The sequence below is a fragment of the Thermobia domestica genome, chromosome 5, assembly GCF_964235325.1.
Source record: "Thermobia domestica chromosome 5, izTheDome1.hap1.1, whole genome shotgun sequence".
In the NCBI taxonomy this organism is placed as follows: Eukaryota; Metazoa; Arthropoda; class Insecta; order Zygentoma; family Lepismatidae; genus Thermobia; species Thermobia domestica.
This window is the reverse complement of record NC_137458.1, coordinates 27,671,884-27,686,216: the sequence shown is the minus strand read 5'-3', so window position 1 is coordinate 27,686,216 and position 14,333 is coordinate 27,671,884. Positions and strand designations below refer to the sequence as shown.

At 38.0% G+C, this 14,333-nt stretch overlaps 1 protein-coding gene across 6 annotated transcripts in view; it reads left to right on the top strand.

Annotated features, from left to right (window-relative positions):
• The first annotated feature begins 6,114 nt into the window (after positions 1–6,114).
• The window catches only part of LOC145685810 (uncharacterized), a 40,754-nt gene continuing 32,535 nt past the window's right edge, over positions 6,115–14,333 (top strand). The window contains exons 1-2 of one of the 6 annotated variants that reach the window (XM_081758374.1): positions 6,152–6,302; positions 10,742–10,838. Coding sequence is in view for 3 of the 6 variants with exons in the window: in XM_081758376.1 (XP_081614502.1) it covers positions 6,269–6,297 (29 nt within the window). In the remaining 3 variants the exon portion in view is untranslated. Of the gene's footprint in view, positions 6,303–6,510; positions 6,555–10,741; positions 10,839–14,333 lie in introns of those variants that run through there. The other 5 variants (XM_081758376.1, XM_081758371.1, XM_081758375.1 and 2 more) reach the window with 5 other exon arrangements.

The window sequence follows — 14,333 nt, the reverse complement described above, 5'->3', positions numbered from 1 at the left end:
CACGTGGCAATGTATATAGAGTATTACAGGTAGCACATTTTCTGCTATCGAGAGAAAAAATTACCCAGAGTTCCTGCGCGATGTGACGTCACGTGGAAGAGAGCGAGAAATAAATACATTATAATGCAATACAGTGCGAGGTGTTGATGCATCAAATTTTTAAAGTGTAGTTTATTGTTGAGACATAAATGAATAAAAATAATAATAACTGTGCTGTTGCCCAATGTCCCAATTGGGGAAAGAAGACTCTAGATATAATGTATCACCGTTTTCCAAAGAAATTGTCGGTACAACGAGAATGGGTTTCTCGGTGTAAACATGGGGACAGAATCAATGTAAACAATGCACGTGTATGTTCTATTTATTTCTTACCCGAAGATTATGAGAGAGACTTACAACATGAGCTTCTTGGGCTACCTGTAAGAAACAAACTCCGACCTGACGCAATTCCTTCTTTGCATATCCCAAATTGGCATGGAGATGAATATGTTGTTGAGAGCACTAGTACAACGAACAAAAGTAAACAGGTAAGAGAAAATAATTTATTTTTAAATGTACATAATTTAAAAGATATCTAAATACCTAGAGCCTGGGCGCCGATTCTGGGAACGGGAGATAAAGTATGGGCCCCAAGTTTGCTTGTTCCTTCCGCAACTGGATATATTTGCCTGCATTTAACATATCTCCTTGAAAATCCTCCGCTCCCCAAAAAACCAAATCCGGGCTCGATTCCCGGCGGAAGCTCGTGTGGTTCAGATTCCACGTTAATCAATAGGTTCTGTCTCATATAGCCTTGCTGCTGAAAGGGACGTTAAAATCAAAATCAACTCAACAACAATAATTTTACAGAATTCGGCGACCTTGGCTAGGGCTTCATTCCGTATCGGTCTGCATCAACGCAATGCAAAATTCACTTTTGAATTTGCGATACTTGATATCAGATCTGATTTTGCGCTATAAGTCACTGATGCATATTTTGAGTTCGCGATCATTTTGGCTATATTGAACTGATACACAAATTGCCGTTTGCGACCTGTAGCAGTAGCTCGGCATTTTTTTAATTTTATTTATTTATTTATTTTTATAAAACAGATTCACCATCAAAAGTTCTTAACACATATTTTGCGTTGCGTTGTGGTCAGAAATTTTTGCGAAGACTGATTCGAATTGGTGGAAACAGTCCAGATAGGGGTTTCTCAAACTTTTCCACAGGCGTACCGCCAAAACATAATTATTATACTACCATAAGCCATATGTGCCACCGAAAGCGGCTCACGTACCAAATGTTGTACGCGCACCACAGTTTGAGAAACCTTTATGTAGAGTAAAGTTTTGACACACGTAATTAGGAGGCACGTAAAGTCGAAAATATATTCCACTCTTTATCAAGGTGTGTCTTAATACTGTGTTCTAATAGGCCTATAATAAATCAGTAATATATTTAATATAGAGATTATCTATATATATAAAAGAGAACGTACAAATCCTTTGTTAGCTCATCACGCTAATACGGCTGAACCAATTTCTTTCATTTTTGGGGGGTTATTAAGATTTGGACCCTAGATGGTTTTTATCATATCACTTTAATTTTCAATTACCAGTGTCTTGAGATAATTGACCATTCAAGTGTCCATAACGTAGAAATCCTTTGTTAGCTCATCATAGCTAAATCTAACCGTATTTATATGCAACCCACATGACCGTGTCACTCGGCGGGTTAACATAAATGACAGGCGATATAATGTTAACATTTACTGCAATCTTCTATGGTTTTTATCATATCACTTGAAAGCGAAAAAGTAAAAATTATCTAAGTAACAAAGTTTATTGCGTTCCGGGGTGACCCCAGCGAAGCGGGGTGAACGCTGCTAGTAAGTAATACAAATGAAATTATGTCATTATATTGGACAGAAAGCAGTACCAAAGTTGCATATTAAAAAAAACAATAACTGTGTGATATTTCTAATTCCGGAGGCGCGGTGGCTCAGTAGCACAGCGTTCACCTCTGGTGCTTGGGGTCCCGGGTTTGATCCCAGCCCCCGCCAAGTGAACTTTGTGGTGGACAAACACCGTGTGCGTGGGTTTCCTCGGGGTTCTCCCGTTTCCTCCCACTTTCTTCATTCCACCATTTCATTCATTACTGATCATCACCGTCTCCTTTAGCCTCACCGGCATAACCGTGGAACGTAAAACTCAATGATTTAATTTCATTTCATTTTTCTAATTCCGAACGCTGGATATAGAAAATACGTATTTCCCTGTTCTTTTTTAAAATTTTATTTTAATGTTACTCTTGATCGTGAATAAATGGGAATCTAGAGTTGTGCTGGACGAGATCTACACGAAACCTGGATTGAACAGCTATCGCACGCATCACGAGTTTTTTTTTTTATTTATTTATTTATGGGGGAGATGTAGGCTATATGTAATTAGCCAAAGCAAACATTGCGTGAATGCGATTAAAAAGTCTGGAGTGAGGACTCGACTGTCCACGCATCGATGCTGTCTGTATACGTAGGCCATACGAAAAAAATCGAGCTTGAGTGAAAAATTGAGGAATCAGACAATTTTTTTTCGCTAGTTGTAATTTTAAAAGCACGGAGTGTAAAGCATATAGACCTCCAAGTAAATTAAGGACGTCATGAATGCATACTGGTATTTTGTGAGCCCGGTATCCTGCTATGGTAATATTGTATTTTAACTGCAATGGCGTAAATTGCAACTTTTCCTGCGGCGTGAACATTCCCCCGCCGAAGAAAATTTGAAGTTGGTCCCCTAGGAAAATATAAAATTTGGGCCTACCTAGATTTTAAAAGCTCAATAAACATTGTAATTAGTTATAAGTGCCCAAGTTCGTATTTTACTGAAGTAGAGCCCATATTGCATTTATGCTTTACTTAGAAACGTATATTGGGGAAGCAGCAGCATCCTAAATTATTTTCAGTTCTTTTGGAAATAGCATGATAGGCGCATCCCATCTTTTTCTAGTTCATTTTACGAAACAATATTTGACACAAATATATATATTATTTCTGGGGGACCTAATGGTAACCAATTTACTGAAATTGTCCCAAAACATGTTTTCTTTACCTTTTTTCCTTCGTTTCGATTTTTTTTTTTTTTTTTTTTTTTTACGTGGATATGAGAAATGTATTCCATGCTTCATTTGCACCTTAATGTTCGTATTCTATCATATGGAGTAAGAAAGTTTAATAATGAAGTGAACCGCTCGAACGAAAGGAAGCTTAAATAGGGTCAATTAGGAGGCACCCCCCCCCCACACACACACACAAGTTATGACACTGTTCCACTGTATAATTGTTAATGCACAACCTGAAATGCAAATCTTAAAACACATTATTTTCTTTTTTAGGGCTCGAATGATCGTGGACATAGAAATGAAGTAAGGAACATAAGGAAAAGAGCAATTTCTAATCTTGAGACACTATCCCCGAAGAAGAGAAGACTTGAGAAGACAACAAATACAGAAACTTCAATGGATGTAAAGAAAGATCTAGAAATCCAGCGTTTGAAAGACAAAATTGAAATGCTACAGAGGGAAAATGCAGCTAAAGAAGATGCTCTGAAGAAATGTGACATTGCGTTAAAGCAGGCCAGAGCCACAGCAAATAGAATGCGTTTAAAGCATAGGACTATCCCATCATGTTCCAAGAGCATAGTTTTTAGAGAAGTTGAGAAGATTCTGTCGAAATGTTTAACTCCTGGGCAGATAAAATGTTTAGTAACAGGGAAGAAGAGTGTACGATGGAGCGCAGAAGATATTGCCATAGCTTTGGCTTTAAGAGCTCTGTCTCCAAAAGCTTACGCTTACCTCCGGAGAAAGAAAACTCCTCTGCCATGTCGTGCTACACTTCAGAAGTGGGTCAAAAGTTTTAAATGCAGTCCAGGTATTCTTGAGGAAGTTTTATGTTTATTAAAGGCCAAGGCAGCTACGTTCACTTCCCTGGAAAAATTAACAGTTTTGTCATTTGATGAAATGCATTTAGATGAACGGATTTGCTATGATTCCACCGACGATAGAATTCTTGGTCCTTATAGTAATGCACAAGTAGTTATGATCCGTGGTTTATGCAGCAAATGGAAGCAACCAATATTCTTTGACTTAGATACATCAATGACTAGCAGTTTGTTACAAAGAATTATATGCAAAGTGGAAAACGCAGGATTGAAGGTGGCTGCTGTAACATGTGACATGGGAGGAAAAAACTCAAAAGTTTTGAAAGAATTGGGAATTAGTACGTCAAAAACCTTTTTCACGAACCCAGCAGACGAGACTAGGAAGGTATTCTTCTTCTGTGATGTCCCTCATCTTCTCAAACTTCTCAGAAACTATTTACTCGATGAGGGAATAACTCTTTCAGATGGGACTAAAATATCACGAAAGATGATTCAAGATCTAATAATTAACCAGCAAGGTGATCTGTTGATTTCCCATCATATATCTGAAGCCCACTTAAATGTACGAGGACGAGCACGTCAAAATGTAAGGATGGCTGCACAATTATTTTCGCATCGCACGGCTCAGTTACTAAAGTACCTTTTGCACAAGGATAATGAAAGTGAGTTTGTTGAATTCGTAAATTATGTATTTGATGTTTTAAATTCAAGGATCCCAAAGGATGAAAAATCGCCTTTGCGGAGTGGATTCGGTATAAATTTAAATAGGAGCTCCTTTGTGGCTAAGCGGTTGGCGTACGCGCCTTTGGCGTGGGAGACCCGGGTTCGATTCCCGGCGGGAGCTCATGTGGTTCGGATTCCACGTTAATCAGTAGGTCCACGTCTCATATAGCCTCGCTGCTGAACGGGACGTAAAACTCAAAGTCAACTCAACTCAAATTTAAAGAGTAAAGAAAATACTTTGCTGAGATTTTTGGATGTTTGTTCCAACATGAGAATCGGAAACAGAAAGAGTTTGTTACCTTTCCAGAAAGGATTCATAATTTCAATCAAATCGCTTTTAGGGCTTTTTGAAAAAATGCAAAGTGAGAAACCGACATATATTTTAACATCAAAATTAAATCAAGATTGTTTGGAGAATTTTTTTTCACGAATTAGAGGACTTGGAATCTTTTATAATAATCCTACTGCTTTTGAATTCCGGAATAAGCTCAGACTTTTAATTTTAACACGAAATGCCAGTGATATACCACTATCAAGAAGAACTTCAGTGTGCGAAGATGTTCCTGCCTCTAGTAATGTTTCTGGGCTAGAAGAAGACTCGGAAGAAAACTTTTTAAATTTCGTTACAAGTGAACTATGCATTGACGTAGTAGACGAAGCTTCATCTGAACAAGTGCAGGAGGATATAGAAGTTGAATTGCTGAGTGAGGAAAACTGCGCAGATCACATCAACAACAATGAGGATGTCCCATCAGATGTTGTAAAATACCTTGCTGGATATATTGCTTTTAAGTGTCATAGCATTGACAATTCGTTGGGTACGCCGGGAGAAATGTCGATAAACGAACACAGAGACTGGATAAGTATTATCTCTCGGAAGGGACTTACAGTTCCATCAATGAAGTGGCTTCAAAAGATCTTAGATTTTGAGATAATATTCGCTGCTTTTCACCGCTCTAACATTTCGATCTGCAAAAATGTTATGAAAACCTTATGTTCAGAAATAGGTTCAAAATATCCCGAACTAAACCCAAAAATAATAGAAACATGTAAGAACAAGGACATTTATCCGTGTGCGGCATCTCAACCAAAAACATAAAGCCCAAGTAATGAAGAAATCCAATACGAAGAAAAACAAACAATGGGTTTTGGCTTCTGTAAGTTTTTCCGGAGACTACAATTAGAACCACCACTAATACTCCCTATCAGTACTCAAAATACAATAAAGGTAAGTGTATCATAATATTAATATATACTGTATTTATTACATGTATAACAATTTAACTTGCTTATTTGTAGTGTTAGAATTAATATTTTTCTCTCTATGTTGTTTGAAAAAAAAAAAAGGAGCATACGAAATTATTAATATAACACGCTCTGAGCATACGAAAAGTATATGCTAAAAACAGACGACGCGACTTCCTCTCTTCCACGTGACGTCACACTCCCAGCGACCAATCCAGTTCGAATCGCATATTTAGCAGCCCCTGGGCACGTGGTTTGAGTTGAGTTATGATGACATGACTACTCGTTTCCTCAGTACTATGCTTGTACACATGCTTTTTAGCCTGTAACATTAGTGAGGGAGAGTTCTCATCTTCTCCATCTGTGAAAGGAAGTGAATTATATGGTAGTTTGGCGTTTTCTGCATTTACAGTTAGGTAAATCACGTACAATTACGTTTCTCTCTCAGCATATTTTGGTACAGGTTAACGGGCAAGACTTTAGTTTATGCAATTCATTAATAATAATAATAATTCAATGGGTCGACTCCGTAAGACACATAAAACCAAAGCAAACCCAGCCTACCCTAAGCTAACTTTTCACTACTGAGTATGTATCTTCTCATATAGCTATGAATAGTAACTCAAAAATAGTCATTATATGAATTGCCTAAAACAAAGTGTTACCGGGTAAGGATATGGGAATACTTTTTGGATAAGGGAGTCAATTACGAGTAAAATCCATTAACTTCTGTCAGATTTTTTATATTTTAGGTTAAGTTAGAGCTCCCAGGTTGGTTCTACCAAATTTTGATAGATTTAACATTTTCAGGTTACCATTCATATTTCCGTACAGGTTTAGTTTTGTTGCATCACTAGAAACAGTTTTTGAAAAATTATACGGTAATTTTTTCACTAATTTCTTTCTTATTGTCCCCTAAGAGGTTTCACAGAGCGACAGGTAAATATCTCACTTGGCATAGTTAAAACTCAAGAAGGCCGCCAGAAGTAATTGTTGAAAAGGTACTGTTGTAGCTTTAGCGCACCACATTTTGGAAGATTTACTGGTGAAATTGAATACTTTGTATGAAAAGATGTATTCATTAGAAACATATTTCTGCAAACGGCAAAATATTATGCAAAGTAATACAGCTGTATTTCAGGTTTACAAGTGTAGGGTTACGAGTGTAAAATCATTACAAGTGCTTTACGTTGGATAAAATAAGTGAGTGCATATGAAAGATGACTCTATTAAATGTTATTTTCCGACGGTGGTGTGTTTCTGCACGTAAAGCCATGGCAAGTTTTATTGAAACTCGCATATTTGCCAAAATCCATTTCTTTTACACTGTCCTCGCTTACGCATATACCCATCATCACTGACGCGCCTGCTCCCTTCGGACGCATCCTCGAGCGGGCCCATCTCCTTCACCCTGCCCTGACTCGGTTAGATAGCATTCGTACTTTTTTAGTGGCCACCTAACACAGGTTTGTGCTTTTGCACTGTAGTTCGTATGCCGTACATCCGGAAACCGTATTTGTCCGCTAATCGAAAAACAATTGTAATTCTTCAACAATGATCTACGGTGTCCCCCTTGAATTTTTTCTATGCCAGGCGAGATATTTTCGTGTCATCTAGCGCGAATCCTTTAGGAGACAATAGGAAGTAAATTAGTGAAAGAAGTACAATTTTTGAACAATTATTTGTAGTGGTGTGCCAAAACTACACCTGCGCGATTGAAAAGTTACAATTCTTTTACGATTTGCGTATAAATACGGATTCGGATGTGTAGTATAAAAACTACGGTGCACAAAATGCAATTCAATTTGTGATAGGTGATCACTAAAAAGCATGAATGCTATCTATCAGTCAGAGTAGGGCGAAGCTGGAGGGCCCGCGCGTTATATCCGAAGGCAGCAGGCGCGTCGGCGATGGTGAGCATGCACGCAAGCAAGGGTAGTGGAAAGAAATGAGCATTGGGAATGATACGTGTCTTAATAGCGCTGGTATTCTTTCATAGTATTTGGTCTAGGAATTAATTCGTGCGGTTGGTACGCACACATTGAAGCTGTAGTACAAACACAAAATACATAAATACCTTAAGAAAAATATTGTCCATCGCTAGCCACCACTTTCGCCCATCTGTCAGGCAATGTACGGATTCCGTGGCGAAAGAAGTCCTCATCCTTGGAAGCGATCCAGTCAGAGACCCATGTTTCGATATCTTCTGAAGAAGTAAACCGCTGTCCAATCAAATCGTTGTTCATGCAATCGAACAAGTAGTAGCCCGAAGGAGCAACGTCTGGTGAATACGGCGGGTGGGGTAAAACTTCCCATCCGACATTTTCTAAATAGGTTTTGACCGGTTTTGCGACATGTGGGCGAGCGTTATCATGTTGAACAATAAGTTTATCATCTCCCATTCTGGTCGTGTTCTGGCCAGAGTTTGCTTCAAACGCATTAATTGTCGTCGATAACGTTCTCCATTCATAGTTTCACCCAGTTGCAGCAGCTCATAGTACACCACACCTTTCATATCCCACCATATGCACAGCATAACCTTTGCACAGTGAATATCTCGTTTTGGTTGTGATGGACCTGGTTCACCTGGTTTCACCCAGGCCTTTTTTCGTTTAGGGTTCTCGTAATGGATCCACTTCTCATCACCCGTAATAATTCGATGCAGAAACCCCTTTCTGCTCTGTCGTTGAAGCAGCAATTCGCAAATGGGTTTTCGTCTTTGAACGTCTCTGTCTTTCAATTCATGTGGAACCCAATGTGACATCTTTTGAATCATTCCCATGGCTTTCAAGCGTTTGGAGACTGTTGTTTGATCAACGCCTAATGCTGCTGCAAGTTGTTCCTGCGTTTGAACGAATCCTGCTCGAGCAATGCTGTCAATTCTTCGTCTTGAAATTTTTTTGGCTGTCCAGCTCGCTCTTGGTCTGCCAAGCCGAAATCACTACTTCTAAACCGTGCAAACCACTTCTGACACGTTCGCTCAGCTAGAGCATGGTCACCATACACTTCCACCAAAATACGATGACTTTCAGTCGCACTTTTCTGCATGTTAAAGTAATGTAGCAGGACACCCCGCAAAAACACTTTATCAGGCACAAATTGCGCCATGTTCACTTAACTACAAACTGGTGTTGTTGACGCTTTAATCCACTGCCCTATACTACGAACGATACGCGATGACAGGGGTTTGCAACACATGTGTGGATACACGGAACTGTGGGACGCTCCGTTCGTTGCGCCATCTCTTGTCCACCCGCACGAATTAATTCCTAGACCAAATAGTAACGCTTCATTTGTAAATATTAAATACAGGCTCTGTACACTGTGCAGAAATATACCGCCGATGGAAAATAGCATGTAATAGGGCCACCTTTCATATGCACTCAATTGTTTTATCCTCGTAAAGCACTTGTAATGATTTTACAGTAGTAACCCTACACTTGAACACGTAAAATACAGCTGTATTACTTTGTATATAATTCTATCACCTGCAGAAATTTGTTCCTTATAAACATATCTTTTCATGCAAAATATTGAATTTTACTTGTAAATCTTCCAAAATTGTGGTGCACCAAAACTACACCTGTACCGAAAATTCACTTCAATAGGCTGTGCAGTGACAGAAATTATTTACATTCACACACTCATTTCTTCACGAAAAATTTTTCACATCGTATTTTACCTATAAATTTTATTTGGTACAACCGCCTGCTCGAGTGAACCCATTGTGTTCGTTTAACATCCCAAAATTATGCTCTGAGCTAAAGGGAAACGGAGAAAATGAAGGAAGTGGGTGCAAACAAGAATCCCGAGAAAACCCGTGCATATTATTCACCATAAAAGTAACTTGGCGTGAACTGGGATCCAACCTTGGATATCATTTACCAGATGGTGGTTTGGGGACTCACTGGTAGATCGTTCACCTCCGGTGCTTGGGGTCCCGGGTTCGATCCTAGCTCGCGCCGTGTGAACTTTGTGATGGGCAAACACCGTGCTCGTGAGTTTTCTCGGGGTTCTCCCGTTTCCTCGCACTGTCTTCATGATTTCTCATCATCACCGTCTCCTTTAGCCTAACTGGCATAATCGTGGGACGTAAAACTAAAGATTTTATTTCATTTTTTTTTAATTTACAAGATGTGTGTTATTTAATGATTTTGAAAGTTAGTGGAATGAAAATGTGGTAGGAAATACAAGAAAAGAACACGAACACTTTGTTAATCCACTAAAAACCTCAAATTTGATTTAATATCGAAGCAGGGAGTAGCACGAGACCTCTTCCACGGATCCAGTGTGCCTCCAAATATATTTTGTGACTCATTGAGAAGTATGAGAACCGAAATGAGGGAAATATAATATTTTATTGTTATTGAGCTTTACAAGCAATAGATAACATCCAAATAAGATACGGTTAGGGGGGGAAAAAGTCATAACATACAAACATTCAGTTGCTGGTTAATACTATAATAAACAACCTAATAATACATGAAACAAAAGGACACTGCAAATTACAATACAGTTTCTTCACATTCACTGAACTCGTGGATCGAGTAAAATGGATTTGCTATTAACCAATCGTATGAGTTCTTTCTATAAACCTTTTACGACAGCTGCTGTATGGAGGTTGCTAGTTTATTAAACAGCTTTGGTATTAAGACTAAATAACTACCTTTGATCGTAGATAATCCAGTAAAGGGTACATCAATTTTCGTACATCATCTAGTGTTATATGTATGTACTTCATCTGTACTGTACTGAGGGATGGATTTGTTTTCCATAAATGAGGAAGCTCACTTGTACCACTATTCTTAGTCATTATGGGGTTGCAAACTTACATGCCATACAATTGATTTTCCAGTGTCTGGTGTTCACTTTTACTAGGTATGCGTGCCGATGGGATTTGTTTCATGAACCAGAAGTAGTGTGGAGCTCGTAGAGAACGATATCGAGAGAAGGTAAGCGAATAACGTTGAGGATAAGAGCGCAGAGGCGAGAGATGTTCATAGTCACCATATGAATATAAAGCATATAGGAGCCCAGTCTTTACTGCTTAATTTCCTTACGTACAATAGCATCATAATTTTTCATACTTCTTAAAGTTCTTTCTTTGGGTCAAAGTCGAATGCGTCATGCATAGCCACGAGACAGGGTTGGCAAAAAGCATGGTTTTTATTGGAAAAAACAAAAAAAACTTTTTTTGGGGGTTTAAACCATTTTTTGGGGGGGTTTAAATAATTTGCTCTATATGTATTTATATTACATATGGACAGAAATAAGTTTGTTACGCCTTGGTGTTATTATGCAACAAGAGGGTTATACTGGAAGAGGTCACATAAGCTTAAAGCGGAATCCAAACTGCTTCTCGGTTTACATTCAAGAGAAATTGTCCATTTGGACACGAAACCGGGACTAACTGGCCACAAATGCGATGAGTCTGCCGAATCACTCACGAAGGACTCCCGATAAAAATACGTTGTACCGTTTACGTAGGCCTACTTGTTAATATAATTGTCAAGAGTAATTTGAGAAGAACAAAAAGATGAACAGTTACACAAGTAAAAACATTATACAGAATTATATATAAATCGGGAAACTTCCGCCTTAGCCATTGGGAAAATCCTGTTTACTTTAAATGTATTTGTATGTAAAATTTTAAGGTCAGCATATCGTAATCAGTACGCTAGAACTGAGGTATTAAATTACAAATTTAGTATGTAGATATAATTTAATAAAATTAAAACAAAGGCTAATCCAAGCTAATGTTGGTAGTTACGTTCGTAGGTAATCGATTCTAAGTCCATTTCATTTCTAGTTCAAATGTATTGTTGTCAGTGAATTAAGGCTTACTCTGTATAATAACGAGTTAAACTCATAATTATTTACGTATGGAAATCATATGATGGATATTGAATACAAGCTTTCGGGTAGCTGGGGACTGCGCCGCCCTTCCCCACACACACCCTCATTTGCCCGGCGTAAATGTCCTCGCATCTCATATTTCAGTCTTTGCTTCCGTTCTTCGCACGAATATTTTAAACCCCTTTCTCCCTTAGAATACAAATATCAATCAACGTAAAATGATAAAACCGATGTCGATGGTGAAACTAACAACCTCAGAGTTATCTTTGTGTGTTATAATAATAAAACGAAAGAAATTGAGCCTTCTCGTCAAAAGGGGAATTTCCGGGAACACTATGGCATTTACCCACTTATTTTGAGCATGGAATTTATATACCAAATTTCATATCCCTAACATATGTCTAATTTTTTATGTCTGAGGGACTTCGAGATATAGCCATCTTATTATAACAATTGCAACCTCACTCCTTTTTTCTTTCCTTCGAAGGGAAGTATCAAAAAACTCTGAAACACTTGTCGAATCATTTAAAATGAGAAGTCCATATATCAAATTTCATGTCTCTACCCTTCAGAGATTCGGAGATATGAACATTTTAGTATAACAATTGTTTCCTTTATCTCCCTCCCCTTCAATGTAGAATTTCCGAAAATCATTCCGGAGTGGTACCTTATGCCACAAATACTATAAATTGTCAAATATCAAGCTTCTAGCCTAATTCTTTGGTGTGGTGTTGACCAGGAAGTAACTCATTCACTCAGGACTTCTTTTATGTATAGAGATTTAAAGGAGAGAAAAAATCTTACCGTGCAAGCAAATAGTTTCAAGGGTTTTGTTACTCCTTTTATCAATGTGTCTTTTTCCACTACGCTACCAACTAAAACATGTTGATTGGTTCTTTCCTTCCGTAAAAAGCCATGTTTAAGTATAAAACTTTTGCAAAGAGAAAATAAAGAAGTTCAACTTACACTACGTTTGATTAGAGATGTAGAAAACTCCATCATGTGGAAAGCCACTACAAGGCAGTAGGTGTTTCATATTTTGATGTTAAGAACTCCTTTAATTCCGAAGTATCGTTTATAGCTGAAACGTCAAAAAAGTGGAATCCTGTTATTACAACAACATTAGGTTATGAAATCTGTTGTATTAGTCATTAATTTCCATGAAAATATAACACTAAACACTTTTTGAAGTATCATTTCAGAAACCAAAAATCAATAGTTGATGTCGCATGATATAAAACTTTAATATCCTGCACATTACATATATAATATGTAGACACCCCGAAATAGTTTATCATCTCATGGCTCTCGTACGGTTAGATGTTCCTTCTGTCTGGTATTGATATTCCTTTTGTTTATAGAGCTCCTCCCTGGCTAAGCGGTTAGCATACGCGCCTTTGGCGCGGGAGACCCGGGTTCGATTCCCGGCGGGAGCTCATGTGGTTCGGATTCCACGTTAATCAGTAGGTCCACGTCTCATATAGCCTCGCTGCTGAAAGGGACGCTAAACTGAAATTCAATTCAATTCAATTCCTTTTGGTTATACCAATATATGTGTCTAGGCATGGACATGATATCCCGTAAATGCCGCCAAGAAAATTTTTATCAACGATATAATTTTCGAATTGACTCTCAAACATCTTTCCAAAATTTTAGGTGGTTTCAAGCTAACTTTTAAGTTACGCTTCATTGCAATTATTCAAGTTTTCTAGGTTAAGTATCAATAAACGCGGAAACACGTGTTTAATTATTTTTGAATGAAAAGTGCAAATACCAAATTCCATATCTCCTACCTGGAGGCATTCCGAGATATTGGCATGTTATTATAATTACAACCTTCATCTCCCATCCTTTTCTTCATTGAATTTCCAAAAAATACGTAGTCGTACTTTACGTCATATTTTCTGTATATTGTCCAAATTTCAAGTTTTTAGCTTAAGCAGTATGGTTGGTCTAGGCGTTGAGTAGTCAGTCCGGGACAGGACGTTTGGGCGCGGACGTTTTGGCGCTGCCGTTTGGGCGCCGGACGTTTGGGCGCAAAGCCGTTTAGGCGCCAGACGTTTGGGCGCGAGGTACATAGTAAAAATCACAATTTACGACATATAAAGTAAGCTAGGCACTGAAAACTAAGCGCCAATCAAGATATATACATTTCCTACACTTCTATCTTTATCTCACCTCATTTATCTGTATATATTCTATCTCTATCTTATTTATTCATCTAAATTAAATAGTTTAATGCGTTTGTGGCATTTGTTGCCTAACCTCGTCATGGATTGATTTTTCGCTTGTTCACGATTCTTGTACTTCTGATCTAATTTTTGTATTATATAAGAAAGCTAGGAAATAAAGGAATCAGACGAACTGTTAATTTTCTTAATGTTAATTAAAACATATTGATTTAATTTTTGTATTTTTTAAAAGAAAGTTAATAATTACATATTTATGAATATTAAAATTTGTTTTCTTTCGTATTACGTTTGCCAAACTCCTCTCTTCCTTAAGTCCAATAAAGAACTACCAATAAAAGATTGCAGCGTAGTCGCTAACACTCTCGCCTTCGGTGCGATCGGTCCCGGGTCCGATTCCCG